Raw genomic sequence first — 27539 nt, 5'->3', positions numbered from 1 at the left:
CGCTTCACCCACATCTGTGGCAGGCATCCTGAGAGGTTGTGAGGCTATACCTCATAACCTCTGAGGATGCCTGCTACAGATGTGGGTAGAACATCAGGAGAGAATACTTCTAAAACATGGCCATACAGCCTGGAAAACACACAACAACCCTAAAAAGTGTAGTTGTATTTTAATTGTGCATATCTTGTTGTATTTATTTTAATAGTGTTTTATCTTGTTTTAATGATGATGTACCTCACCTCAAGCCACAAGATGAGTGGGTAATACATTATTATTATTATTATTATTGTTGTTGTTGTTGTTGTTGTTGTTGTTATTATTATTATTATTTAAAACAAGTTATATTCTTTGAATGGCAAACTTTAAAAATGTTTTTGTTTAAAATAATTTAAACTTCGAATTTCCCATTATGTCTGAACTATCCCTATCTGTTTTAATGTTTCTCAAGGTCTGAAGGAATATACTCTTCCTCCCTGCATGCCATGCACATTTTATTTTAAATGCAGGCAGAAAGATTTTTTAAACAACCTGAAGAGAGTTGCACAATGTTCTTGATCTTACTGATTATAATTTGGCGGGGGAGAACTACATTATAAAAACATAACTGATGTCTTCATAAAAAGTAAAGTAACAGGAATATATTTCATTATACTTTAGTCTATGTGAAGATATTTGATACATTTCTTTGGGAAAAAAAAGAATCTCATGCTTTCTCATGAAAGACAATATTATGCCCCAAGCAAAACTAGCAGACCTCTTCAAAATGGTTTAATTTAAATTACCTTCTTTACGGATTTACTCTCGACTATAAAATCCAATTTCATGGACTTATGTGTGACATTAAATTAGGATACAAAACTTGAATGCATTTCTATTCAAAGAAATATAACAGATATTTTGCTCACTTCCATGGGATTCCAAGTTAATATCTTGGTCCATTGCCTGACTGCTTGCTCATTTTGTCCATTTTTTTTTTTTTTAGAATTCTCCTACTTCACCTTTCTTCCTATTTGAGTTGTCAATTGCTCTTACTTTTATTCTGTACTTTCCTTCTTTACTTTTCCCTGTTTGATTGATAGACAGGGTTTTCAGGTATTTTACCTCTCGTGGTGCAGTGGGTTAAACCGCTGAACCGCTGAACTTGCTTACCAAAAGACTGGTGGTTTGAATCTTGGGAGCGGGGCAAGCTCCCACTGTTAGCCCCAGCTTCTGCCAACCTAGCAATGCAAAAACATGCAAATGTGAGTAGATCAATAGGTACCACTCCGGTGGGAAGGTAATGGCACTCTATACAGTCATGCCAGCCACATGACCTTGGAGGTGTCTACGGACTCTTCAGCTTAGACATGGAGATGAGCACGACCAACCAGAGTCGGACAAGACTAGACTTAATGTCAGGGGAAAACCTTTACCTACCTATATATTGAATTATCCCTCCCAAGATTAAAACTAAAGTTTCAGAATTTAGCCTGATATAGTAAATACACTAAAATGATCAGATCCTGTTTGAACTTGGAAGCTCTGCAAAGTCTGACATGGTTAGTACTTGGATGGCAGGCCACCAACAAATAACAGGGGCCGTAGGCTATATTTTAGAGGAAGGAACAAGCAAAACCATCACTGAGTATCCCTTCGAAATGAATGTTATCACCATAAAGCAACAGGCAACTTCAAGGTGCACAAATCCATCCTACTAAGCATTTGACATAATGGGCAAAAACTCCCAAATTTTCCACTGCACATGCTGTTTACAGTAGTTGGTACAGACCTTGAGAATGCAGGCTTACCTCCTTTGGTGTTCCACTTTCTTCCTCTTTCTATATCTAAACAATGGCCCTTTATCCTCTTCAACATATTCAATCTGTTATCCAATTCATTAGCTGTGATATAATGCCATCTGTCACAGAGCTTAGCATAATACTCCTGGCTATTCCTCCCTCCTGCTGCTTCAGCTAAAATCTTTGCTCCATTTATTCAGTTCTTCTCCTGTAATGGTTCCTTATGTTCTTTCATGTTAAATTCAGGAAGACTCTCATATGATGATTCCAATTGTATGGGGTAGAGGGAGAAAGAAGGCATTTCATGGAAAACAACCTTAAATATGTAAGGGCAAGTGGGGGAATGCACTAGCTCGGACAGGCGAAAGTTTGGAAAAATTAATTTCCCCCTTATAAACTTAGCCAGTACAACCCTTGGCCATGCTGGTTGTGTCATTCTGAGACTAATCCACTATTTATTTATTTATTTATTTATTTATTATTTAAACTTATATGCCGCCCTAGGGCTTGGGGCGGCTTACAAGAAAGGCTAAAATCTAACAATTTAAAAACATATTTAAAATATCTTAAAAAAAATCTTAAAAACACTCCCCCAAGGCTCGGAGTGGCTTACAAAAACAAGCTAAAATCCAAGCAATTTAAAAACAGCAATACTTATTTTCAAAGAGGTTTAGGCCAACATAGTGTTTTAAACTTTGCTGCCAGTTCCATCATCCACCATGTGTAGAGAAGACAACCCTCTGCACTGATTTCCTGTTTTGTTAGTATAGGCTCTTAATAGGACTCAGAATCCAGGTTATATGCCATTCTGAACCTCACAAGGAGAAGGCTACCCATTGGAGAACATGCCTTTGAGATGTGGAAACACTGTAAAAGGTCAAGATTTATACTCATTTCCAGAAGTAGCTTACAAGGCTGCACACTCTGTCACACAATTCCTAGAGGAATCTGGACATCCGAACAAGGCATTGGCATGTCGTTCAACTGCTCTGGCCTTTCTTCTTAATGATCTCCATTTTATGTAAGTACATATAGCTCCCTACCATTAACAACATGTCTCTATATCATAGGCAAGAATGCAAAGAATCAATGAAAACATTTAATTTTTTTAAAGTGCTAATTATAGAAATGTTAACCCTAGAACCAGAATGAAAAGACTAGGGCTTGGTCTTAGTTTTGTTTAGCTTTAGAATGTTGCATAAAATTCTTCCAATGTGGAAATGACTAGTAAATGTGTGTGTGTATATGCAGACAAATACACACACAATCTATAATTATATCTAGTGGTTGATTTCCCCTCATTTTTTAAATCCCATATGCCTTGCTGACCCCTAGACACTTTCATGTGTTCATGTTAAATTCCAGAGGGTTCACAGAGATGCTTAAAAAGTACAAAGGCACAACTTTGCAGGCCTGCTTCAGGGAAGGGCTTTCATTGGAAAAGAAGGATTTAACATGTTCACTACTGCAGCAGAGAGTGCTTATGGTACATCTCTTGGGTGATAAAGGGCCTTTCCTGGTGCTCTTAAAGTTCCCTGTAGACCAGGTTTTTCTTCTTTTGGATTGAGGATGCAGTAGGAATCGTCATAGAAGGCCAGGTAGCAGCAGAGTATGATCATCCCATTTTGAGAAGTGCCTATCTCATATTTCACTTGAAAGTGGAATCCACACTTTTAAATACTGGAAATTTCAGTGTGATGATAAATCTCCTATGGTTTTGAAAGAGTTATCAGTGCTGAACCCATTTTCATACAAAGTCTAGTGCTTTGAATAAATCCTTTAAAGTTGAGAGAAAACTTAAGAGCAGTTCTCTGAAGGCCCTTTCAGACAGGGCCAAAACCCGTGAGGGGTTCCAGATGAGCCTGAGGCATCCAAACAACATCTCAATCTAATCTAGATTAACCAGAATAAACCTGGATTTACAGGATTACTCCGGTCTTCCACGATTCTGACCTTTGCAGGTCTTCCACGATCACGAGGGTCAGTCCCCAATGCCATTCCATTTTTTTGGACAATAGGAGCCTGAAGAACTGGGATGGCACTGCCACCCTCCCCTGCCAGCCCCTAAATATACTGGACAGGCCTGCCTCCAATGCATGAGAGGGGGATCTAGCCACTTTCCACACTAAAAGTGTGGGATTTGGGCCCACTGTCTGGCCTAAACCCAAAGAGGAACAGGGAATTAAAATTCCAGCTCCTTTCAGGATTTAGTCCTATCAGGAAGGACCCTAAGATGAAAACCAATAGCTGCCATGGGTATTAGAGCAGTATACACTCACATTATTAGGTCCCACCTTTCAAAGCATTCCAAGGTTTCATCTAATTTCTAAAGACAGTGGATGATGATGCAGCTGTGTATCATTCCTGTTGATTTTATCCACAACAGTTCAGTGCCCAAGGATTCAGGTGAGTGATAAGACATCTGTGTAAGATTCAGTTTAAAAGAAATGGATGGTTCCTTTATATATTGTGTGGAAAATACTGGGAAATTAAGGTCTATGCTAAATATACTTAGATATTATCTTGGCTATTATAGAGTTATATATGAATCCAATTTCTTTCTACATACGTGTGCATATGTAAAAACACATCCATTCCCTTTTAACACATAGCAAGCAAATATCAAACTTATCTTCCATAATTCCAAATTGAATTTAGTTTTGCAGTATCAAATATTTCATTTTCTTTTTAAAGCTGCTATATAGATTTTTTTTTAAAAAAAACCTGTTTGTTAAAACTGGCTTTCAAGCATGTTTCATAGGTGATATGACATTCATGCTTCAGCACAAGCATTGGGACACACAAATGTAAACTGGCAAGCACCGTGTAAGACGTACGTAGAACATAATTTCAGTCTAACTGTAGTTTTACCTGAGAATGCATGCCCTGTTAGTGAATCCAAACCTGAAATTAAAGAAGTAAAACAAAAACAAAACACATATATGTTACGTATTAGATTAAACCCAATCAAAACTTCCATTCTTGCCATGACAAAAATAATTTAGGAATTAAGCAGTTTGCTGGATTAATGATCAGAAAGTTACCAATTACTTCAGATAAAACTTTTAATAATTTACAGTAATCACGGTTAACACCTCAAAAATGCCTTATAACCCCTGCCTCATTCATTTTCCCCCCTAAAAACCCATTGGGTTAGGTCACAATTATTCAAATCAGTATAGATATTATTATTATTATTATTATTATTATTATTATTATTATTATTATTATTGTCTTCTCTTAACAAGAATCAAAAGTGGCACTGTGAAGCTATTTAGAAATAATCTCAAAGTGTTTGTTTTCTGGGCTGGCTCCTTATTCAGAAAAATAAGCTAGATAAATACTACTTCTTTTGAAGAATAATCAATGTTTCAGATTTCTGCAGGGGGCAGGAGATACCTTTTTTTGCTAGTATGCCTCTTTGCTACAATAATATTTGTCTTATCGAGACCTCTTTCTCTTTCTTTGTGATGAAGAGCCAGATGTGTTGTGTGTTTTACAGCTGCCTTTCTTTCAAAGAAGGTTGAGAATTACTCCTTTATACATGTACATCGATTTAAATTGATACATAGTTAAGACTGCCACTAGACCATTGTAAGAAAAATACAGTGAATATTTATATTTTTTAGTGGAGATAACGTGGTTAGGATAATTTAAATCAATCTAGAGTCTCTATCCTTTGGCTAGTTTAGCGGGCATTGAAACCTTTGCAGCCCAAGTGTGGACTATGGGTATTATGCCTCTCCCTGATATAGATGTACAATAATCATGGAGCAGAGCAGAATAGTTTGTGTCCTGATTATACATTTTCATTATAGCCACATTCGGAAATATCCCAGTTTTAAACATGATCAAATGCTACATCAGGCATATTTTATTTGGCTATTTCAGAAAAGCATGCACTCCAAGATGAGGAAGAGAATAATAATAATATAATAAAACTTTATTTATAACCCGCCACCATCTCCCCAATGGGGACTCGGGTCGGCTTACATGGGGCCATGCCCAGACACCATACAATATCACAAAATAAAACAATATATCATAACACAATATAATAGTACAAAAATAATCATATACATTACAACACAATCAGAGCAGACAGGGCGGGCCACATGAACATTTAATTAAAAACTCGGGAGAGAGAGGCATATAAATAAAGAGAACAGGGGTATAAGGTGGAACAATCCAAACAGTCCAAAGGATAGAATCCAAGGGGGGTAATCAAGAGGTATAAAACAATTACTCCCCGAAGGCACATCGAAAAAGCCATGTTTTTAGATCTTTCTTAAAAGCCGATAAGGTGGGGGCTTGCCTGATCTCAGAGGGCAATGAATTCCACAGTCAGGGGGCCACAGCAGAAAAGGCCCTCTCTCTCGTTCCCACTAGACGGGCCTGGGATAGAGGCAGTGGCGAAAGAAGGGCCTCCCCGGATGAGCGGAGGGATCGAATAGGTTTATAATAGGAGATACGGTCACGAAGGTAGGTGGGTCCCAAACCGTTTAGGGCCTTATAAATGATGGTATTCACCTTGAATTGGGACCGGAAGGTGAACGGCAGCCAGTGGAGCTCCTTGAACAGGGGAGTAGATCTCTCCCTGTAGCTCGCCCCTGTAATTAATCTGGCCGCCGAGCGCTGAACCAATTGTAGTTTCCGGGCCGTCTTCAAGGGAAGCCCCACGTAGAGCGCATTACAGTAGTCCAGTCTAGAGGTAACTAAGGCATGCACCACCGTGGTCAAGTCAGACTTCACGAGGTATGGTCGCAGTTGGCGCACAAGTTTGAGTTGTGCGAAGGCCCTCCCGGCCACCGCCGACACCTGAGCCTCAAGCGTCAGCGCTGAGTCCAGAAGGACCCCCAAACTGCGGACCTGTGATTTCAGGGGGAGTGCAACCCCGTCCAGGACAGGTTGCCACCCAATACCCCGATCCGACGCGCGACTGACCAGGAGGGCCTCTGTCTTGTCAGGATTGATCCTCAGCTTGTTCCTCCTCATCCAGTCCGCCACAGCGGCCAAGCACTGGTTCAGCATCCAAGGGGCTTCCTTGGATTCAGATGGAAAGGAGTAGTGGATTTGCGTGTCATCTGCGTAGAGATGGCAACGCCCTCCAAAACTCCGGATGACCTCTCCCAGCGGTTTCATGTAGATGTTGAATAGCATGGGGGATAGAATAGACCCCTGCGGGACCCCACAGGTCAATGGCCAGGGGTCCGAGCAGGAGTCCCCCAGCTTCACCATCTGGGAACGACCCCCCAAGAAGGACCGGAGCCACTGCAGCACAGTGCCACCAAGCCCCATCCCAGAGAGCCTCCCCAGAAGGATACCATGGTAGATGGTATCGAAAGCCGCTGAGATGTCCAAGAGAACCAGCAGGGTCACACTCCCCCAGTCCAGCTCTCTGCGGAGGTCATCCACCAAGGCGACCAAAGCCGTCTCGGTACTGTGTCCAGGCCTGAAGCCAGACTGCGAGCAGTCCAGAAAATCAGTGTCATCGAGAAACTCCTGGAGCTGCTTGGCAACCACCCGCTCCAGCACCTTGCCCAAAAATGGGAGGTTGGAGATTGGTCTGTAGTTGTTACATACAGATGGGTCTAACGAGGTCTTTTTTTAGTAGCGGTTTTACTACTGCCTGCTTGAAGCAGGATGGAACTGACCCCTGACCCAGGGAGGCATTTATTATAGCCACAAACCAATCCAACAACCCCTCTTTGGCCAGCTTGACCAACCAGGAGGGGCAAGGATCCAGAGCGCAGGTGGTCGCCCTCACAGACCCGAGAATCCCCTCCACGTCATCAGGAAGAACAAGCCGGAAAGAATCCCATAAGATCGAACAGACAGGTACCTCGGTTACCTCCTCTGGAACTACAATTAAACTGGAGTCTAGCTCAAGGCGTATCTGAGCAACTTTGCCTGCAAAATGGTGAGCGAAATCGCTGCACCTAGTTGCCGAGTCATCGGGAAGCCCCTGTGCCTCAGGAGGCCGTAGGAGCTCCCCAACAACTCGGAACAACTCCGATGGCCTATTGGCCGCAGACGCTATGCGGGCAGTCGTGAAAGCTTTCCTGGCTGCTCGCAAAGCCACGGAGTAAGCCCTAATAGCGGCTTTAGCCCGTGCTTGGTCAGACACATCCCGAGATTTCCTCCAGATGCACTCTAGTCCCCTCCGCTCACGCTTCATCACGGCCAGCTCCTCAGTGAACCAAGGAGTCGACGTGGCTCTACGTAGCGAGAGGGGACGTTCGGGAGCGATCGTGTCCAGTGCCCTTGCCAACTCCCTGTTATAGCGATCAGCCAGGGCATCGACAGGATCACCAGTCTCCAAGACAGGAAGATCCCCAAGAGACCTCAGAAGTCCATCCGGATCCATCAGTCTCCTGGGGCGGACCATCTTAATGGGTCCACCACCCCTGCGGAGGTTAGAAGAAACGGCGATACTTAAACAGATCAGATGATGGTCAGACCATGACAATGGAAGAATATTTTGCTCTTCCACTCTGACTGTCCCACCGTCCACAACAAAAACAAGGTCCAAGGTGTGTCCTGCCTGATGTGTGGGCCCAGATATAATTTGAGACAGCCCCATGGTTGTCATGGCAGCCATGAAATCCTGAGCTGCTCCTGTCAATGTGGTCTCAGCATGAATGTTAAAGTCTCCCAGCACTATCAGTTGTTGGGAGACAAGAGCCGCATTGGAGACCACTTCTGCTAGCTCAGACAGAGAGACTGCTGGGTCGCGGGGTGGACGGTACACCAGCAGAATCCCCAAGCTGTCTCGGGCTCCCACCTTCAGGAAAACACACTCGAACCTCGGAGATTGCGGAACGGCGCATCTGATCAGGGCGATGGACTGCCTAAAGATCACCGCAGCTCCTCCTCCCCGCCCCCCAACCCTGGCCTGTTGATGCACCCCGAAACCTGGAGGACACAGCTGGGTGAGATTCACACCTCCCAGCTCATCCAGCCACGTCTCGGTGATGCATGCCAGATCCGCCCCCTCATCCAGGACCAAATCCTGGATGATAGCTGTTTTACCGTTGACGGATCTGGCGTTCAAAAGCAGGACCTTGAGGTTGGGGGGTCTGTCCTGAAGACTACCGCACCTAGACCTCTCCAGGGTCGCAAAAACTCTGTTGCGCTTCTCCCCGGGTCGATAGTGACCGTGCTTTCTCCTCCCCCATATCACCTCAATGGGGCCACCTCCATGAAAGCCTTCTTCCCCCTGAGAAGAATTTTAATGCATCAAAGATTCTGAGCTTTACATAATATAATGCACTCCATGCAGTCATGCCGGCCACATGACCTTGGAAGTGTCTACGGACAACGCCGGCTCTTCGTCACGACTGGACTTAACGTCAGGGGAAAACCTTTACCTTTACCTTATATGTATGTGTGCCTTCAAGGACCCTTCCAGACAGGCCCTTTATCCCAAGATCTAATCCCAGGTTTTCTGTTTATCCCAGATTATCTGGCAGTGTGGACTCATACAAGCTGGTTTAAAGCAGAAAACCTGGGATCAGATCCTGGGACATAGGGTTTGTCTGGAAGAGCCCCAAGTCTTGACTTATCACGATCCCATAAATTTCACAGGGGTTTCTTGGGTATGAGATGAAGGTTTAAAGGGCATGCTTATCAAGTTTGCACGTGACACAAAATTGGGAGGGATAACTAATACTCAAGAAGAAAGGATTAGAAATGACCTTGACAGATTAGAGAGCTGGGCCAAAACTAACAAAATGAATTTCAACAAAGATAAATGTAGGATACTTAACTTAGGCAGAAACAATGTAATGCACAGATACAGGATGGGTGATGCTTGGCTCAACAACAGTGCACGAGAAAGGGATCTAGGCGTCTTAGAAAACAAGTTGAACATGAGCCAACAATGTGATGCATCAGCTGAAAAAGCAAGTGGGATTTTGGGCTTCATCAAAAGGAGTATAGTGTTTAGATCAAGGGAAATAATGGTGCCTCTCTATTCTGCTTTGGTTAGACCTCACCTGGAATACTTTGCCCAGTTCTGGGCCCCACAATTCAAGAGGGATATTGACAAGCTGGAATGTGTCCAGAGGAGGGTGACTAAAATGATCAAAGACCTGGAGACCATGGCTTATGAAGATCAGCTTAAAGAGCTGGGTATGTTTAACCGGTAGAAGAGGAGGTTTAGAGGTTGAGAGGAGACATGATAGCCATGTTTAAATATTGAAAGGATGTCACAAGGAAAAGGAGAGGGAGCAGGCTTCTTTTCTGCTGCCCTGGAGACTAGGGACTTTATCAGATGCTTCTCTCTGCTGCCAGAACCGAGTTCCATTGAGCCCGGAAGTAGCCTTGCATCATGTAATAAATTTGCCTTGTAGTAAATATAATACCCTTGTGATGAGCCTATCACATGATGCAGGGCTACTTCCAGCAGGACTCCATGTGGCTCCATTGTGGAAGGGAAACCTGGTTTAGAGGTGTTGGCTGTTTACCTGACTCCTCATTGAGGAAGGGAAGAGGAATGGGGGACAGACAGAGAAGTGACATGGGAAGAAAGAACACAGATCCTGATGGGAGGGAACAGAGCATGGTGGTTCCATCCGCTGTCCCACACTTTTCTGCTGCTCATCTGATAAGGTCCTAGGAGCAATGGGTTGAAATTGCAGGAAAGGAAATTCCACCTGAAGAACCTCCTTGACTGTAAGAGCTGTTTAGCAGGGGAACTCTCTGCCTTTGAGGCTTTCAGAGGATGGGTGGTGAGGATATGTCAGGCAGGGGAGAATCTTTTCTAATCCCACCACTGACACCAATTGTGGAGATGTGGAGGTGGAGGTTGTTATTAATTATATTTATATTATTATACTTTATATATTTTATATCCGCTGCCAAGAGTTATTAAAGATGTTTTATTTAAAAGCTGCCACCAGAGGTAAGGATGTTTATAATGCGGCCACCAGATGTTAAGGGGATTATCAACTCTTGCCACCACTGTTGGAAGATATAGCCACTAGCTACTTAGAGAGGAGACTTTTTAAAGTTTTAGTTTTTCTTCCTTTCTCCTTGTTTGCTTTAGATGGTAATATAGATGACAGAAGCTTAGATGTTTGAAAGAAAAATAACATGTTTATTCAGTCACAAGCTTAATGGTTACAGTAACTTCTCTTTAGAGGCACTTGGATTAACAGCTGCAAAGCTATATTGAGGTATTTCAAAATTCTTAACATCAGTTCTTTCTCCACTGTCTTAAACTGCAGTCACCCTGTGAATTTCAATCACAGACTATCTGTTCCTTATCTGGAAACAGACTACCTTAAAATAAGTCACCAAACTTATTTTAAACTGACTCAAATAAGCACTTGAGTCTCCTGATCCTCCAACTGAGGATCAGTCCTAACTGTACCTCAGCAGGGCACAGACTAACTTAAAATAAGTCACCAAACTTATTTTAAACTGACTCAAAATCAAACATTTGAGCCTCCCTGATCCCTTCAACTGAGGATCAGTCTTAACTCTACCTCCTCAGGGCACAGACTAACGGCTAAGTTTTCAAACCTGCACTTCTCCAGCAGAACGACAGTTGGCTCCACCCACTTCTCCATGGCAACCAACTCATGAGTGCAGAGTAACTGAAATATTGACCCTTTAAAAACACAATTAAAAATGGCATCTGTAAACTAAAAAAAATCACACTTCATTACAGGTGGCTATAATGCAGAGTAAGCAACAAATGGGCCATTAAATAGACATCAATATTATTTAATTTTAGGAAAGATTTAAAACTAGAGACGCAAACCATAACTAGCTTTATTTTTGCACAGTAACTTTAAAAAGCTCATCACATGTGCAAGCCTCCATAAGATTAGCCTTTAGTTTTTTGAATGGGAGATAGATTCAGATGAAATCTTTAAATCTCTCAAAATAATTTTATCCACATTTCTATAAAATCCACAGTATTGGAAAGTACAATAAATATGCATTGTAATAAATACAGTACCCTTGGAAGAAATATTTGTGTGTGGTGGCTCTGTAATAGAAGGAGCTTTAATTAACTAAAAGAGATGAATAGAGGCAACAAAAAACCTACATATTCTCATAGCCCAAGAACTCTGCAACATAATTTATCTTCTAATCCATCGATGTTTGCCAAATGTTCTTAGTTCCCTGCACCATGTCAGAGAAGTGGAGAATCAATTGTACAGTTTGTGAGACTCAAGAAGGTGTCAAAATACTGTCAATTTGGTCGAATGTTAAATGATGCCTTGAGAGACCAATTTATTGCTGCTTTGTACAATAATCAGACATGAGAAAAGACACAGTCTGTCTCAGCGTGAAACTCACAAAGTTGTAGAAACAATCTCTTTTTTTAAAATGTGCCTTTAATTTTAATAGTAATGTTAACCTTAAAAATGTATTGTTTGTTTGCTTGTGTATTTTTTTTCTTTTGGAAGGGCGGGATATAAATATCTTAAACAAAGAAGTAGCATTTTCTTAAAGAGCAAAAGCCAAGTTATAGAAAAGAGAGCCATACATATAAATATTGTGATCACATTATGAAAAATAAGTCAAAGAAAAATTTAAGGGCAATTGGTACTCTCTGTGACAAACCCATTCTTGCTTGTATGCTCAAGTTTTTCCAAATAAGAATGCTTCTGAACCTTCAGACTTACAAATCAAAGATGTTTCTCTTCTTCCCGAAAACAATCAGGAAACATAGCAATGAAAATGATGGAGAATAAAAACAATCATGTTGTGACCAATAACCGTATTTCATCACATAGAATTATAGAGTTGGAAGAGATCATATGGGCCATCTATTCCAACCCCCTGCTCTGCAGGAAAAGCACAATCTAAGCACTACCACCCCCCCAAAAAAATGGCCATCCAGCTTCTGTTTAAAAGCCTCAAAGGAAGGTGCTTCTGCCACACTCCAAAGCAGAGAGTTCAACTATTGAACAACCCGTACAGTCAATAAGTTCTTCCTAATGTTCAGGTGGAATCTTCTTTCCTGTAATTTGAACCCATTGCTCCAAGTCCTAGTTCCCAGGGCAGCAGAAAACAATCCTACTCCCTCTTCCTTTTGACAGTCTTTCAAAAATTTAAACATGGCAATTGTGTCAAAGCAGGCATCATGCACAATAGGCCACTGTTGCCACACTTTGTCAGTTTCAGGTAGTCTCATTTAAACTATGTTACCATCCATGCAGGATTCACACTCATGTTTCAACCTTACATCCACTGAAGCCAGAGCTCTAATTTTAATGCCAACCTAGCTGCCTAGAATCCCAAATGAGTAAATTTTATGCATTCATTTAATTTGCTACATGCTTCCACTCCAAAAATAGCAATCAATGCGGCTCACAAACATTACTCAAGGCAAATTAAAAACAAATGAAGCAAGCCCTCCCTATTAGAATCATCACCATAATCAATAAACAAAATAAAAGTTTGTATTTTGTTTATTGATTATGGTGATGATTTTAATAGGGAGGGCTTGGTTGATTTGTGCTATGTTTTACCCCAGACTTAAAACAGCTCCTTCCATACTGTAATCATGAACAAAGTACCTCTGTGAGATGAAGAAAAGAAGTAAAAAGGAAATTGTTTTACATGTAGGTAAAGGTAAAGGTTTCCCCTGACGTTAAGTCCAGTCATGTCTGACTCGGGGGGTTGGTGCTCATCTCCATTTCTAAGCCGAAGAGCCGGCGTTGTCCGTAGACACCTCCAAGGTCATGTGGCCAGCATGACTGCATGGAGCGCCGTTGCCTTCCCGCCAGAGCGGTACCTATTGATCTACTCACATTTGCATGTTTTTGAACTGCTAGGTTGGCAGGAGTTGGAGCTAACAGCGGCCGCTCATGCTGCTCCCGGGGTTTGAACCAGGGACTTTTCGGTCTCTAGCTCAATGCTTTAACGCACTTTGCAACCAGGGCTCCTCTGTTTTACATGTAGAGACTGAAAAAGCCATAGGTGAAACATTTAATTTATTGAGTACAGGTCAATCATCTAAAATATTCCAGGTCCTTCCACACAGCCATATAATCCAGAATATCAAGGCAGAAAATCCCACAATATCTGCTTTGAACTTGGTTAACTGAGTCCACACTGCCATATATCCCAGTTCAAAGCAGAAAATGTGGGATTTTATTCAGCTGTCTGGAAGAGGCCTCCTCAATCCAATTTTTTTTATATGGCTGGCTAGGTCAGTGCTTGCTATGATTCAGTGCACTCAAACTTTGCTTCAGGCACAAAAATATTCAAAATATTGTGCATAAAATTAATTTCATGGTATGTGTGTAAGTTGACTTGTGGTTTGACTTGTATCTCATCTCTAAGATATCTGATGGTGTTGGTATATGCAAATGCAGGTGTTGCAAAGTCTCCTTCCAAAGTCTGAAACTCAAAATACTTCTGGTTCCAACCATTCCAGATAAAATAAATTCAACCTGTACTAATACTACTGCTACTACTACTTTTTAAATTTATTTCCCACCTCTTCTTTTGACTCAAGGCGAGGCACAACATAGTAAGATAAAAACACATAATATTGTTAAAATACAACTATAAAAGCATATACGAAAACATACATGAATTACAAATGCAATATAAAATTAAAACATAATCAACATATAATATAATTTTAAATTTCATAGTTAAAACTGACTGGGGAGGCCTGTCAGAAGAGATAGCTTGTTTACCTGTCAGAGCTCTTTTGACAGGCCATTCCTCAGTTCATTGGGGTGGCCAATGAAAAGGACCTCTGGGTGATGGTCACTACTTGGGTTCTGGATGATTGGAGTAACCACCTCCCAGAGGACCTCAGTGTCCTAAAGGGCGGATTGTACAGGAGAAGGCGATCCTGTCGGTAACCTGGACCCAAACCACGTAGGGCTTTAAAGGTCAAATGCAACACTTTGTACTTTGCTCACGTTGTAATGAGGCTGATGTCAAGAGGAAGTCCTGCTAGCTTGCTGAACATCTTGTATAATTACTTTGAATTAGTGTTGCACAGTGAAAGGGCTCTTGTACCTTTAATGCTTGTATACAAGTGAGAATTTCAGAGCATGTTGCTCATATGACAAGCACAACAGCTGAAATTACCTCTTCTACGCAATCTTTAAAGATGCTTGTGTTTTTTTCTAGTTTTTATCCTGGCAACCATGTTGTCTCCTTGTAACTAGAGCCCAAACAAGGGTAGTAACAGAAGGAAGATAGTGGTCCGTTTTACAGCAACTCTTATTTCACTGATCTTAGCTAGTTCAAACAAGCCGCAGAAGCTGAGCAGCATATTGAATCCACAAATTATGCTCCTTCCACATTTTATTTTCATACACAAAAGAAGGCTCTTTGACACCACATGAGGAGGGCAAAGGAAAGCTCTATACTCCTTACTTAAATAAAGATAAATATATCCTGACACAATTCTCAGCTAGACTTCAATGAATGCAATTACCATAGTTAACAACAGAATGAAACCTTTGCTGTGACTATACGTTGTGCACGCTTGCTTTAGGGATTCAAGCAGCCTCTCCTGAGAGCTGAAGGCCAGGAGAAGAGCAATATTCTTAATTGTTAACCAAAAGCTTTGCATTTGTAGAGCTGATTTTCAGCTAAGCAAAGCAAATCAAGGTGGATTCAAGTCTCTGCAATTCATTTTGCTGAACACCGGACTCTGGTTAAGCCATGCACATTATGTTCCTAGCATGCAGAATCTGATTCACAGGACAATGTGGGGTGAAACAGAAGGAGATAGCAAACAACAGCAAGAGAGCTTCCCATGTCCAAAACCTATTCATCTTGCTGTAGCTGTGACATTTGTAGCCTTAGTTTTAACATCTCATGCAATAATAACTGATCCAAAAACTGTATTTTATAACCTTTGCACAGTGTCATTTCACAGTGCTATGTAAGGTTCTCCTGAGGAAGCCTTCTATTTTACTTTCTGGAGAATATGGATAATGCCGTTTTGGCATAATTTTGAGACTAGAGGCAATGCTTTCTCTTCTGCCCATACTATTGTAGCATCATTGCTTTCAAAATGATTTAATAAAGTGCAAAATAAGTCAATCAATCTCCCTCATAATGTCAAATTATAATTATATGTATATATTGATAGCAGAATATACCACATAAACCCTATTGTTCTGATGGGTGGTCAATTGGAAGTATAAATTGTGGCTGCACTAATGCATATTGCACCTAATCTCATATATATATATATATATATATATATATATATATATATAGAGAGAGAGAGAGAGAGAGAGAGAGAGAGAGAGAGAGAGAGAGAATCATCAAACTGTTACCAATAGTCTTGTGCATTTGTATGGAATAGCTATCTTGTTTTGTTTTGTTTCATTTGTTTAGCTTCGTTTTCATTTGCTGCTTTTGAAAACAGGACGCCTATCCAAATGGGAATTTTGTCCTGTGTCTGAAAGATCAAAAATTTTTGGACCATTGGTGGCAATGGGAAGGCTTCCAAGTCTCGCCCTCCCCTCAGTTTTAGGGCTAGAGAAGTGAAAATTGCCATACATGGAGGGCATATCGACCCCTTTTAGCCCACCAACTTTTAAAAAGTTTTCTAAACAGAGAAGGTAGAAGCCTGAAAATGTCTTTGTGTTGAAAAATATATTTTTAAAAAAAACAAAACAAACAAACCCAACACTACCCAGGGGGAGGAAAAAAGGGTTTTTTAAACAAAGAATTAAGAATAAAAGATTTAAAGATTTAAAAATATTACAGTACAGCAAATAGAAAAAGAGATCCCCTTCTTCCCCCCACCCCCAAAGCCCCGTGTGCACTCCCCAGCCAAACCCACCTCAAAAATCCCAGTCCCCTTCCCTTCAAAGAAAGAATAAAAATAGAAGCCAAGCAGCTAAGCTTGGGGAAAAAATAAATACAAACAAATCTCTTTCCCCTGGCAGCAAGGCAAGGAAGAAAGGCAACAGGCAACAAGGCAGCACACTAGCACAGAAAGACTGAGTGAGCTGAATGAATAGCAGCAAGCCAGGCAGCCAGCCAGCACCAGCAAAGAATGTGCCCACAATGGGTGCTTGGGGGTTGTCACCCCATTAAATACCCTGGCAACGTCACAGTTTCCTTGGCCTCTGATTGGCCAAAAGCCCCAAAGATCACCTCCTCCTCTTCTGAGGCATGCGGAAGAACTCCCTGGGCCGTGTGAGGAAAGCCACGTGGACCAAAAAACAAACAAAGAAACAGAAACCATGCAACTTTCTCGTTTCTTTCACCTTTTTGTTTCATCTGAAAATGGGCTCTTTCATTTCATGCCATCCAAATGGATGGTACGAAACGAATACTCGAATGAAACAAATGGAACAAATACTGTGCACACCTCTAGCTACCAATAAATGAAAACTTATCATTCTCAAGCCCTGTATAGAAGTTCTCCATACTTTTCTTTTTTAATTTTAATTTTTATTTTCAAGTGATATGTACAGCGAAAGTGTGGGAATAAAGGTATTTATAGAAAAGAAAGGTGGGAATAATAAAAGAAAGAATGAGTGTTTAGAGAGAGAAAGGAAAAAAATAATAAAAATAATAACAAAAAATAATATAAAATAAAATAGAATAAATATGTACATACATTGACTTCCATCTTTTACACAGTTACTTTAGTGAGTTTTTGATTGTCTTTTTCTTATCTCTTTCTCTCTAGTGTCGGTATCTTCTTACACTCAAACTATAATAACCAGTCTTATGCTTAAATTAACACCTTCATTTGTTCTTCTTTCAAGTAATTTTTTGTCAAATCCCAGTTGGTTTGTTTTTTAGGTCTACCATAATTATTTTTTTAATAAATACGTCAACTTGTCCATATTCATTATTTCCAACACCTTATTTATCCAGCAGTTTATCTCGGCAGTTTCTTTCTTTTTCCAATATTTAGCATATGTCATTCTTGCTGCCGTAGTAAGGTAATTAAAAAGAATTTCTTTATCTTTATCTTTTTCAATGTTAAGCATCCCTAAGAGGAAATATTTTGGATCCAGATTTATTTTAATTTGCAACATCTTTTGAATTTTTTGGTGGATTTCTTTCCAATAATTCTTTGCATTCTTACAGGTCCACCAACAGTGGAAAAAAGTTCCCACTTGGTCATCACATTTCCAACACTTGTTTGAGATTTTTTAATTGAAATTTGAAAGTTTTGGGGGGTCAAATACCACTGGTAAAACATTTTGAGCCAATTCTTTCATTTCTATTGCGTAAGTAAATTTTAACCTGACGTTCCAAGCTTTTTCCCATTCTTCTAGATAAATATGTTTGCCTAGATTTTTAGCCCATTTCACCATACCTTCCTTTATTAATTCTGTCTCTGTCTCCCATTCAATTAATTTCGCATAAATTATAGATATTTGTTTTTTTCCACTTTCATTATTTTGTCCCATTAGTTTTCTTTCTCTTCAAATCCCAATTTCTTATCTTTATTGTAGTACTCTTTAACTGTAAGTATTGGAACCATCCAACATTATGGAATATTTGGGTAATTACTTCCTGACTTTTCAGAATGTGGGTCTCGTTTTTTTTAGTTAAAATGTCTTTATATCTAGGCCAAATTTCTCCTCCTGTTTCTCTTCGCTGGCATGCCTCTAATGGGGATACCCATAATGGGGTTTTCAAATATAATTTCCTTTTATATTTCTCCCAAATTTTTATAAGTGAGGACTGAATAAAATGGTTACCAAAATTTTTTTCATTTGCTTTCTTGCCATTTCAAAGATATGCATGCCAACCTGCCCTCAAGTCAATTCCTTCTATTGTTATAATTTTGTTTTTTGAAGGGTGGCCCAGTCTTTTACCCATAAGAGACCACATGCATCATGGTAGAGTTGAAGGTCTGGAAGGCCTAATCCTCCCCCTTTTTTTATCGTCCGTCATGTAAATTCTTTTACTTCTGGGTTTCTTACCCATCCAAATAAATTTACTGAGATCTTTATTCCAATTTTTAAATTTTTGTGTATTTCTTATGATTGGGATATTTTGAAATAAAAATAATAGCTTGGGCAAAGTTCTCCCTGCTTTTCAATCAGGCTTATGGGGAGGAGTAAAAAATGTGTCCCACAATGTTGCTGTCAGGTCCAATTTAAAATCTTTACATATTGAATGAAATTTCAAAAAGAGGAAACAAATGTAATCATTCAGATGGTAGAGTGGGATCCACAAAATTGGAATAATAGTCCCCATGTAAGGTGCATGGAGACCAATGAAAAGACTAAAAAGTCCCAGAATTTGTTCTTGTTTTTCCTGATTTAATTTTGGACATCTGTACATGCTTCACTTATCCCAGAATATTTTCTCTCAGTTCCCAGTATGATCAAAGACATTTATGCCAGCTGTGCACAGCATTTTATTTTAACCCAGTGTAAAATCAGAAAGAATGGGAACATCTGAGCCTTTTTACCATGAGATGTGAAACTTAGGTCTCATCTACACTTTCATTATAATGCTGACTGAACTGTATTATATGGCTAGTGTGGACTCATATAATGCCGTTTAACTGCATTGAACTGTATTATTTTCAACCCAATCCAATAAGCCTTTATTGGCATATATATCAAAACAGTGTAAAATGCAGAATATATTTTACAATAGAAAAACATTTCAGAAGGTTCTTGTGCTCACTGAAGGAAATTGGATATAAATGTTACATACATAGATCTACAGTATGTGTTAAGCTTGTATTTTGGCTCCTCTACATAATAATAATAATAATAATAATAATAATAATAATAATAATAATAATAATAATATATCTTATAACCCGCCTCCATCTCCCCAAAGGGACTCAGGGCGGCACACATGGGGACAAGCCCTAAAAACATGAGTTGATGTACAATTAAAACAACAACAACAACAACAACAACAACAATAATAATAATAATAATAATAATAATAAAACTTTATTTATACCCCGCTCCATCTCCCGAAGGATTCGAGACGGCTTACACTGGGACAAGCCCAAAACAGTATTACATCAATAAAAACAGTAACACAATAAAATCACATCTTACAAAAGTTAAAATAACTTAAAACATAGACAGTAATCCCAGTCCGTAGTCAAGCACCATAGGCCATGAACCATTTTAAGGGGAATAGAAATCTGAAAATGCTTATTCTTCATTGACTAGGGATGGGAACAACTAAAGGTAATAAAGTGCATGGAATGGCCAAGGCCTAGGTAAAGCACATGGACAATTAATTATCAGTTATGAGAAGGCACCTATGAACATCCAAGTTTTAGATTCTTCCAGAAGGAATTCAAGGTGGGAGTTAATCTAATCTCCTTTGGGAGGGAGTTCCAGGGCCTGGGGGTCAACATGGAGAAGGCCCTCTCTCTCATCTCCACCAACCGCGCTTGAGACGGAGGTGGAATCAAGAGGAGGACCTCCCCAGCAGATCTTAAGAGCCCATGTAGGTTCATAGGGGAAGATGCGTTCACGAAGCTAGGCAGGTCCTGAGTTGTTTAGGACTTTATAGGTAATCACCTGCACCTTTAAAACATCTTAAAACTATACACAACCATATCAATTAAAAAGCAAAGTGAAATTATTCACTTGCCTAAGATCTCGGACTGCATGGCTGGGAAACCCAGGCTGGATCTACACTGCCATATAATCCAGTTCAAAGCAGATAATCTTTGCTGGTCTGCCTAGTCTGCCTGGTCCTCAAAACACATCAATCCTGCCATGTTCCTATCACCTAAGGCAAAGGTAAAGGTTTTCCCCTGACGTTAAGTCCAGTCGTGACCGACTCTGTAATTGATCCTTTTCATGTCAGAGTGGTTTTGTTTCACCTTTCAGTATTTTTTAAATTAATCAATGCTAGAACTGTGTAATTACTTTAAAAATAGTAACGACAAAGCAACAGAAGTGCAGGGAGGCAGGGTTCAGCTGAAAAGTGGGAAGGTGGGCTTACTAGGGTAAGTGAAAATGTCATTGCAGGACTATCAATTAGTAAAACAGTGCTATTGCATGAATGTGGAGTTACTGATCTTTGTATGTACCACCTATTGCTACTCATGCGACTGCTGTGGAATAGCAGCTTCATGTGAAAAAATCTTTAATAAGATATTGTTGCCAACATTACACTTTTCGATACCTCGAGTATGTTAATATTAGATGAGGACAATGGCTGAAGCAACTTTTTGTTCACATGAAGAAGTGGTGTTGTATGGGATTCAGATTGAATTTGCATTTCTAAATATCTCTGAATATGCAACAGAACAAGGTTCACAAATTAATTTATGTTGTGCTGACATCCATTATGTGATCTTTCTCATTTTTGTAAACTACTTACTTCCACTAGGGACAGCACTTGAAAACTTTCAAAAACAAGCACTTGTGCTTTGTGATGATAATGGAATAAAAATAGATGGCCACATGATGAAATCTGTGCTGGCTAGGAAAAGTTTTTCACACCACTTGTACTGCTGGAAAAGTCCATTTTCAGTTGTTCTCCATGGTTTTAGCCTGATGAATGTGAGAAATATTTAAGAATCGAATCGGATGTTTAACTTTTACTTTTGGTTTCTAAGTCACAATTTAACAACTGCCAGGATGAAACTGTACAAAATGTACTCTTTGCTGAAAGGGATTATTAAAGATAGTGGCGATGGTGGTGGTGATAAGGAGCTCCGCAATGTCTATGATTTCTAGAACAAAAAGCAAGTACTTGGACTTCTGCATTAAGCAACAAGAAAAAAAAACTCAAGGTTTGTGTGCTAGCAGCATTAGCGTAAAAGCTTTGCTACAGCTTGCAGAAACCCTGTGCATTATTCATTAAAACAGCATTCTCGAAGAAGCAGCAACAGCACTTCTTGCTATCAAGGCAATTCCCACACCAAATTCTAATCAGCAAGTATTGCTATTCCTATTCATCACAATTTCACTCTCTTGATCCCTAGAGGTGCTTGTGCCACAAAGAATAATTTAGGGGATGTTTAACCCATTCATTTGTTCTTTCTTTACGACTGTTTTCCAAAATACACTTTCACAATAAATGGATGAAAATCAAAATATCTTTAAAATTTTTGCAGAGGATAGATTTGTCAATGGCTGTTGGCTTGAGGCATCATATGGATAGACAACAGGGAATGACTATCACATCACCATCACATCTGTGAGTTAAGTAGTCTTGCTAGCATTGGGGCCCTGCTCCTGATATTTGACACATATGGTAAGAGATTGTAGTTATTGTCCAAAATCCTGGGGAAACAAAATCTTCTACTTTAATGCTTCCAGTCCTTTGATTAGGTGAACCTATGCTAAGGTGTGGAAAGCCTTCACAGTTCAGGGCTTACTCTGCACAAAATTCAACATGCGGGTTTTGTGGGGAATTTTTTGGGGCACTAAAAAAAAGCATTTTCTGTACAGGTAATTGCATACTAACATCCTAATTCAGCAAAACTGTTGTCTGAATGCATATTTATTTCAAAAGGTTTTATCTTATATCTCAAGAATGTAATTAGAAAATAAATATAATGGCACAGATAATGCTGAAAGCATGAACAGGATACCACTTAATGAATTTTCTTTGCTATTTCTGACTAAGCACAGGAAACTAGTAATTTAAAAGTAATTAATAACAAGCTATAACCTCTATGGCCTTTTGAAGTTATTTGGAAATGGAAAGACAACTACAGTAGAGTCTCGCTTATTCAACCTTTACTCATCCAAGATTCTCTATTTTCAAACGCAATCTGCCTCCCGCCCGAATGCATAGCTGTTTCTCTAGGCAGGCATGGATCACAGCTTTTTAAAAATCTTCACAGGACTGAACTTTTTACGGATTTAACTTCCGACAATTTTGCTACTGTACATTCATTTTATACAATTCTATCTTTATTTGTAGTCATTTTTTTAGTAGTCAATGTTTTCAATACATTGCGATGTTTTAGTACTAAATTCTTAAATACAGTAATTACTACATAATGTTACCGTGCATTGAACTGCTTTTTCTGTGAGTTTGTTGTAAAACATGATGTTTTGGTGCTTAATTTGTAAAATCATAACGTAATTTGACATTTAATAGGATTTTCCTTAATCCCTCCTTATTATCCAACATTTTGCTTATCCAACGTTTTGCTGGCCTGTTTATGTTGGAGAAGCGAGACTCTACTGTAGTTCAGTTAATAGTTGTTATTGCTAGAGGGCTATTTTAGCAAGACTGCTAATGATTTGGAATAGAATGTGAGTTTTAAAAACTTTGATTTTAAAAACAGGCAGCAGTTGGAGATGTACGTTTTCAGTGGAATGGCATTAGCTGAGTCTGATATATTACAATAGTGAGGAAAAAATCAAGTTAAAAGTTGAGGAGTTTTAAAAGAGAAAATCAGATAAGCATCTGATTGACTGTGTAATCCAAAAAATATAGCTATGGCTGCCAATTCATAGACAATGGAAAGATCAATCGCTATTAGTCAAAATAGCCTTTATGATATTTCCAGGCTGTGTTTCATCTCTAGGCAGTGTGAGATGGAGATTGGCAATGCATTTGTGTCCTGAATGTGAGCTTCCAATTGACCATTGTGTGAATAAATGCTGCTTCACACTGTTGACTTGACCTAGGACTCCTCTTCTTTTGCTTACCTGCTGGCATTGGCTTTAGTTTAGAGAGTACCACTATTATAGAGATGGCATTAAAAGACTCATTAGGTCCTTCCTATGATTGCTGTTAAAGATTCTGTTCAATGTGTAAGTAGAATATTTGCAAACTTCTGAAAAATACCCATTCTGTACATCTCAGACAGGTATGTGCATATTATTTAAAGAGCTTCCATCCTACAAATCAAAGTAATTATTTGATCAGCATTTTCTTGGTAGATTGGTGGGACAAGAAACATTACATTCAGAACATCTTTGGAGTTTCCCAGTGTTCACATTATTCCAGTAAATAAATGGGATTTTAAGAAGGGTCACCTCTTCTTATAAAACATGATAAAAGGAAGAGAGCTTGGAGATGATGATGGTGGTGATTTTGTCTATCATTGAAGAGCATTAAGGGAATAGAAATTACCAGATATACTTGCACCTCTGGAAAAAAAAAATCACTTTATCTCTTATGAGCTAAACAAATGCCTGAAGGTCTAATCCTACATATTGATTTTAAAACCACTGCAATGTTACAAGTCATTTCCATAACAAAATTTGTTTTTTTAAAAAAAAATCTTTATGTATCAGAACACTTAGAGGGGATAGACATTGATGACTGGTTAATGAAAGCCTGAGCTATAGATCACCTGCTTGAATTTTTAAGGGTGTTTTAATGATATCTGTCAGTTCAAAGGCCCTCTCAAGGTGATTGTCAGTTAAATCAATAAACATAGTTGAAAATAAAAAGAAATGAACCATCCAGCACAATTTTGGAGTACAGCAATGAGATAATATACAACGTGCTCTGAACACATGAAATAAACTGCTCTTTTGTACTGGAGGCCAGTTTTAATCCCTTCTCTGTTTTCTTTGTCAGCAGACAAATATATTAGGCAAGAATTATATACCCATTTTTAAAGTCCACAAAAAAGAATTTTTCACTCACAGGAAAACTCATTTGCATTTTCATACATTTTTCCCTGCAGTTTCCCTCAACTTATTGGATTTTGCAAGCATTATCTCATTGCTATTTTTCTGATCTTTTATGCAAATTTCAGTGATTCCACACGGTGCATGCAACTTTTGATCAGAGAACTGAACAAAAATATTCTGAGAAAGTCCAATACTAAAGGAGGACAAGTCATGTATTAGTTGGGAACTTGTAAGTTAGGGCAGATGGAATTAAACTTCCAATTAAACACATTTCACCTGTTTCCTACTCAGAATCATTATTTTTCTTGTCTTCTTTGCTGACATATGTTCCATTCTGTCTGTAGAACGTACAGCCATCTGCCTGAGGGTGGAAGTGGGGTCTGTGAGAACCAGGGATGGTACATACAGTTTTGGCATGCTTCCTGTCCAGGGTGTAGCATTCTCTTCAGTCGCTCCAATAAGAGTATTGATAATATATTGCCTGTAAGGAGCTTTCTGAGCACATGGGGCGAACTACATTGTTACTCTTGGTCATGTAAAAATCTGAGATCATTTGTGCTCCTGACTGGTATCTTTCTACGAAGACATTTGAAAAAATTGTTGTGAATGGAAAAAGGTTTTCCCCAGAAAACAGGTAACCTTCCTGAAAATATGACAAACCCCCACCCTTATCCATAGTAGTACTTTTGACCATGGTTCCCAGACCCTGATTGGACTCAAATGAAATATTGTCTTTTCTTGTGAAAAGTCATAGTAGAAAATGGAAGATCTGGTTGGAACCCGATTGGGAATTTACCAATATCTACAACAATTATGGAGCTCTGCAATGAATTCTGTTCTAAGCCCTCCCCCCATCTTGACTTATAGGGCAGCAATCACTGTGACTGATAAAGATCCATTCCCATCACCTGGGAAGCCACTGACTGCCATTACCATTCCTTCTTGTGAATGATATCTGGTACAACATCGAGAAAGAAGATCTCTGTTACAATTCCCTCTTGCAGCAGATATTGCGCACATGTTGGTGGAGTGAGACTGTCAGTCATACAAATAGATCCTCATTGATTACAGCAGCTGCTTCCTAGTACATGCAGAATGGAGAACTTTCATGGTCATTATGTGATCCCTAAACTAGAGGCTACCAGAGATTGTGAGTCCCACACATTTCTATATGTGTAACTCCAGGTCATGCATTTGTAATTCCCCAACTGGGTTCCAGACATTCTCTGTTTTTATAAGGTATTGTTGATATAACTTGATTCCTAACCTTTGACTAGAAAGTTGGCAGAACTCTACCAGTATGTAGAGTGGATACTTCAATGGTATATAAATGAGAAGCAACAGTAGGGTTCTGGAAAAAATACTGTGTGTAGAGCGACTGCTCCTTCGTCCTGTAAGATTACTTGCTGCTTTCAGGTGTGGTGGAGGAGGATAGTGTCTCAGCACTAGCATTATGCAAGTTGAATCAGTTTTTGGTAGATAGGCTAGAGGAGGGATTGTATTTGCAGAGCAGAGCCAGTCCAACAATGAGGCAAATTAAGCGGTCGCTTCGGGCACCAAACATACGGGGGCACAGTGGAGACTGCTTTTTATGTTGATTTGTTGTAAAACATGATGTTTTGGTGCTTAATTTGTAAAATCTTAATGTAATTTGATATTTATGACCAAAGGCTGGATTTCTGGTCCGTTCTTTCTATAGTCCACTATGAGCTCCTTGGTCTTATTGATGTTAAGAACCAGATTATTGTTCCTGTACCACGAGAGCAGCTGATCCACCTCATCCCGATAGGCAGACTAATCTGTATATGAGGTTGTAAGAGTGCATCTATGGCTGAGTCTACACTGCCCTATATCCTAGGATCTGATCCCAGATTATCCTCTTTGAACTGGATTATATAAATCTGCACTGCCAGATAATCTAGGATCAGATCTTGGGATATAGGGCAGTGTAGATTCAGCCTACGTCTACACTGTAAAATTATTGCAGTTCAACACCATTTTAACTGCCATGTCTCATTGCTGTGAAATCCTAAGAGTTGTAGTTATATGTGGAACCAGCAATATTTGACAGAGAAGGCTAAAGACCTTGTAAAAGACCTAGTTCATACCAGCAAGTTTATACTGTAAGAAATACATGCTATATAAAATGAGCACAACAAATATTGCTGTTTAATTTTTCAGCAATTTTAGTCTTCCTAATTTTAGGTAGCTTTTTCATATTATTTAATGTCTACAGCGGATCTTTACTGCTTCTATTCTCCTGTTTGTTTCCCCTAAAGTATTATGCTCAAAGCATTAATTTTTTAAACTTTCAGTCAATGAGGATTTTTTTATTATTGTTGTTATTATTATTTAGGATACCTGAGAGACCGTAAAGGATAAACTTATTCTCTTTTCAAAATTCCTAAACATGCTGACTCTGCAGTTATAACTAGTAGTATCCAGAGATCTTAATTTCTTTGTTGACAGTAAACATGTTTGTAAAACTAGTATATCTGCTCGGACTCAGTCCACAGGGAAAAGTAGTATTTTTTTCTTTGGAAATTCAGTGAAGGTTGCTAAGTAACTGGTGCAACCATGTTTGCATAACACAATTGCTGAACTCGGCAAGGAAAATAATACTACAGAGACTCTCAAGTTATATGTTACTCATATATTCAAAGCTACTTTAGTCAGATCAAGCTGGAACCACCTACATTAGGATTGGCACATTGCCAAAATGGTACACTACAAGTACTAAAGCAGCTAACTTTTGTCCTTCCCTATTTTTAAAAAAATATTGTTTGATTGATGTAATGTTAAGATGCTTAAGAATTTTATCTGTTGGGATTCAGCTATGCTGCGTCAGGACAAGTATCTTTGCTCACCTTTTGCTGAACTAAACAAATGTAAGCTTGGCACTTAGTGGCAATTGTTGAAAAAGCAGTAATAGTGAAAAAGATTCAAGAAATCAGGAGTGACATCATAATTTGGCAGTCAAAGGGCTATAGTGAACCTTAAAATAATCTATCCCAGCCCTTTACACTAACCATGTGTGATCCTACCAGTCAGGTAATTCATTCATTCTTCCGCTGTGCTTTCGGTGAGTAATTTCTGTTATATATCTCCGTATTACTCCCCTCCGAACATCTATCCTCTAGATTACCCCTTCCAAATGTCCCTGCCCATAGTGGAGTACTCCTCGGTCCCTCTCACTCCGGGTTTTATCTCTGTGTTCACGCGGCCTGCCCTTGCTTTATTGTTT

The 27539-nt window shown here is 39.4% G+C and overlaps 1 protein-coding gene across 15 annotated transcripts in view; it reads right to left on the bottom strand.

Moving 5' to 3' along the window:
- Positions 1 to 27539, bottom strand: part of dlgap2 (DLG associated protein 2) — a 619373-nt gene that overhangs the window by 217395 nt on the left and 374439 nt on the right. For 7 of the 15 annotated variants that reach the window (XM_062969083.1, XM_062969085.1, XM_062969089.1 and 4 more), the window contains one exon: positions 4650 to 4682. The exons of the other annotated variants lie outside the window; for them this stretch is intronic. In XM_062969083.1, the coding sequence (XP_062825153.1) occupies positions 4650 to 4682 (33 nt within the window). The remainder of the gene's footprint in view (positions 1 to 4649; positions 4683 to 27539) is intronic. 15 annotated transcript variants of the gene reach the window in all.

The sequence above is a fragment of the Anolis carolinensis genome, chromosome 1 (assembly GCF_035594765.1).
Source record: "Anolis carolinensis isolate JA03-04 chromosome 1, rAnoCar3.1.pri, whole genome shotgun sequence".
In the NCBI taxonomy this organism is placed as follows: domain Eukaryota; kingdom Metazoa; phylum Chordata; class Lepidosauria; order Squamata; family Dactyloidae; genus Anolis; species Anolis carolinensis.
Note: the sequence above shows the minus strand (reverse complement) of the source record. Positions and strands in the feature narration are given on the sequence as shown.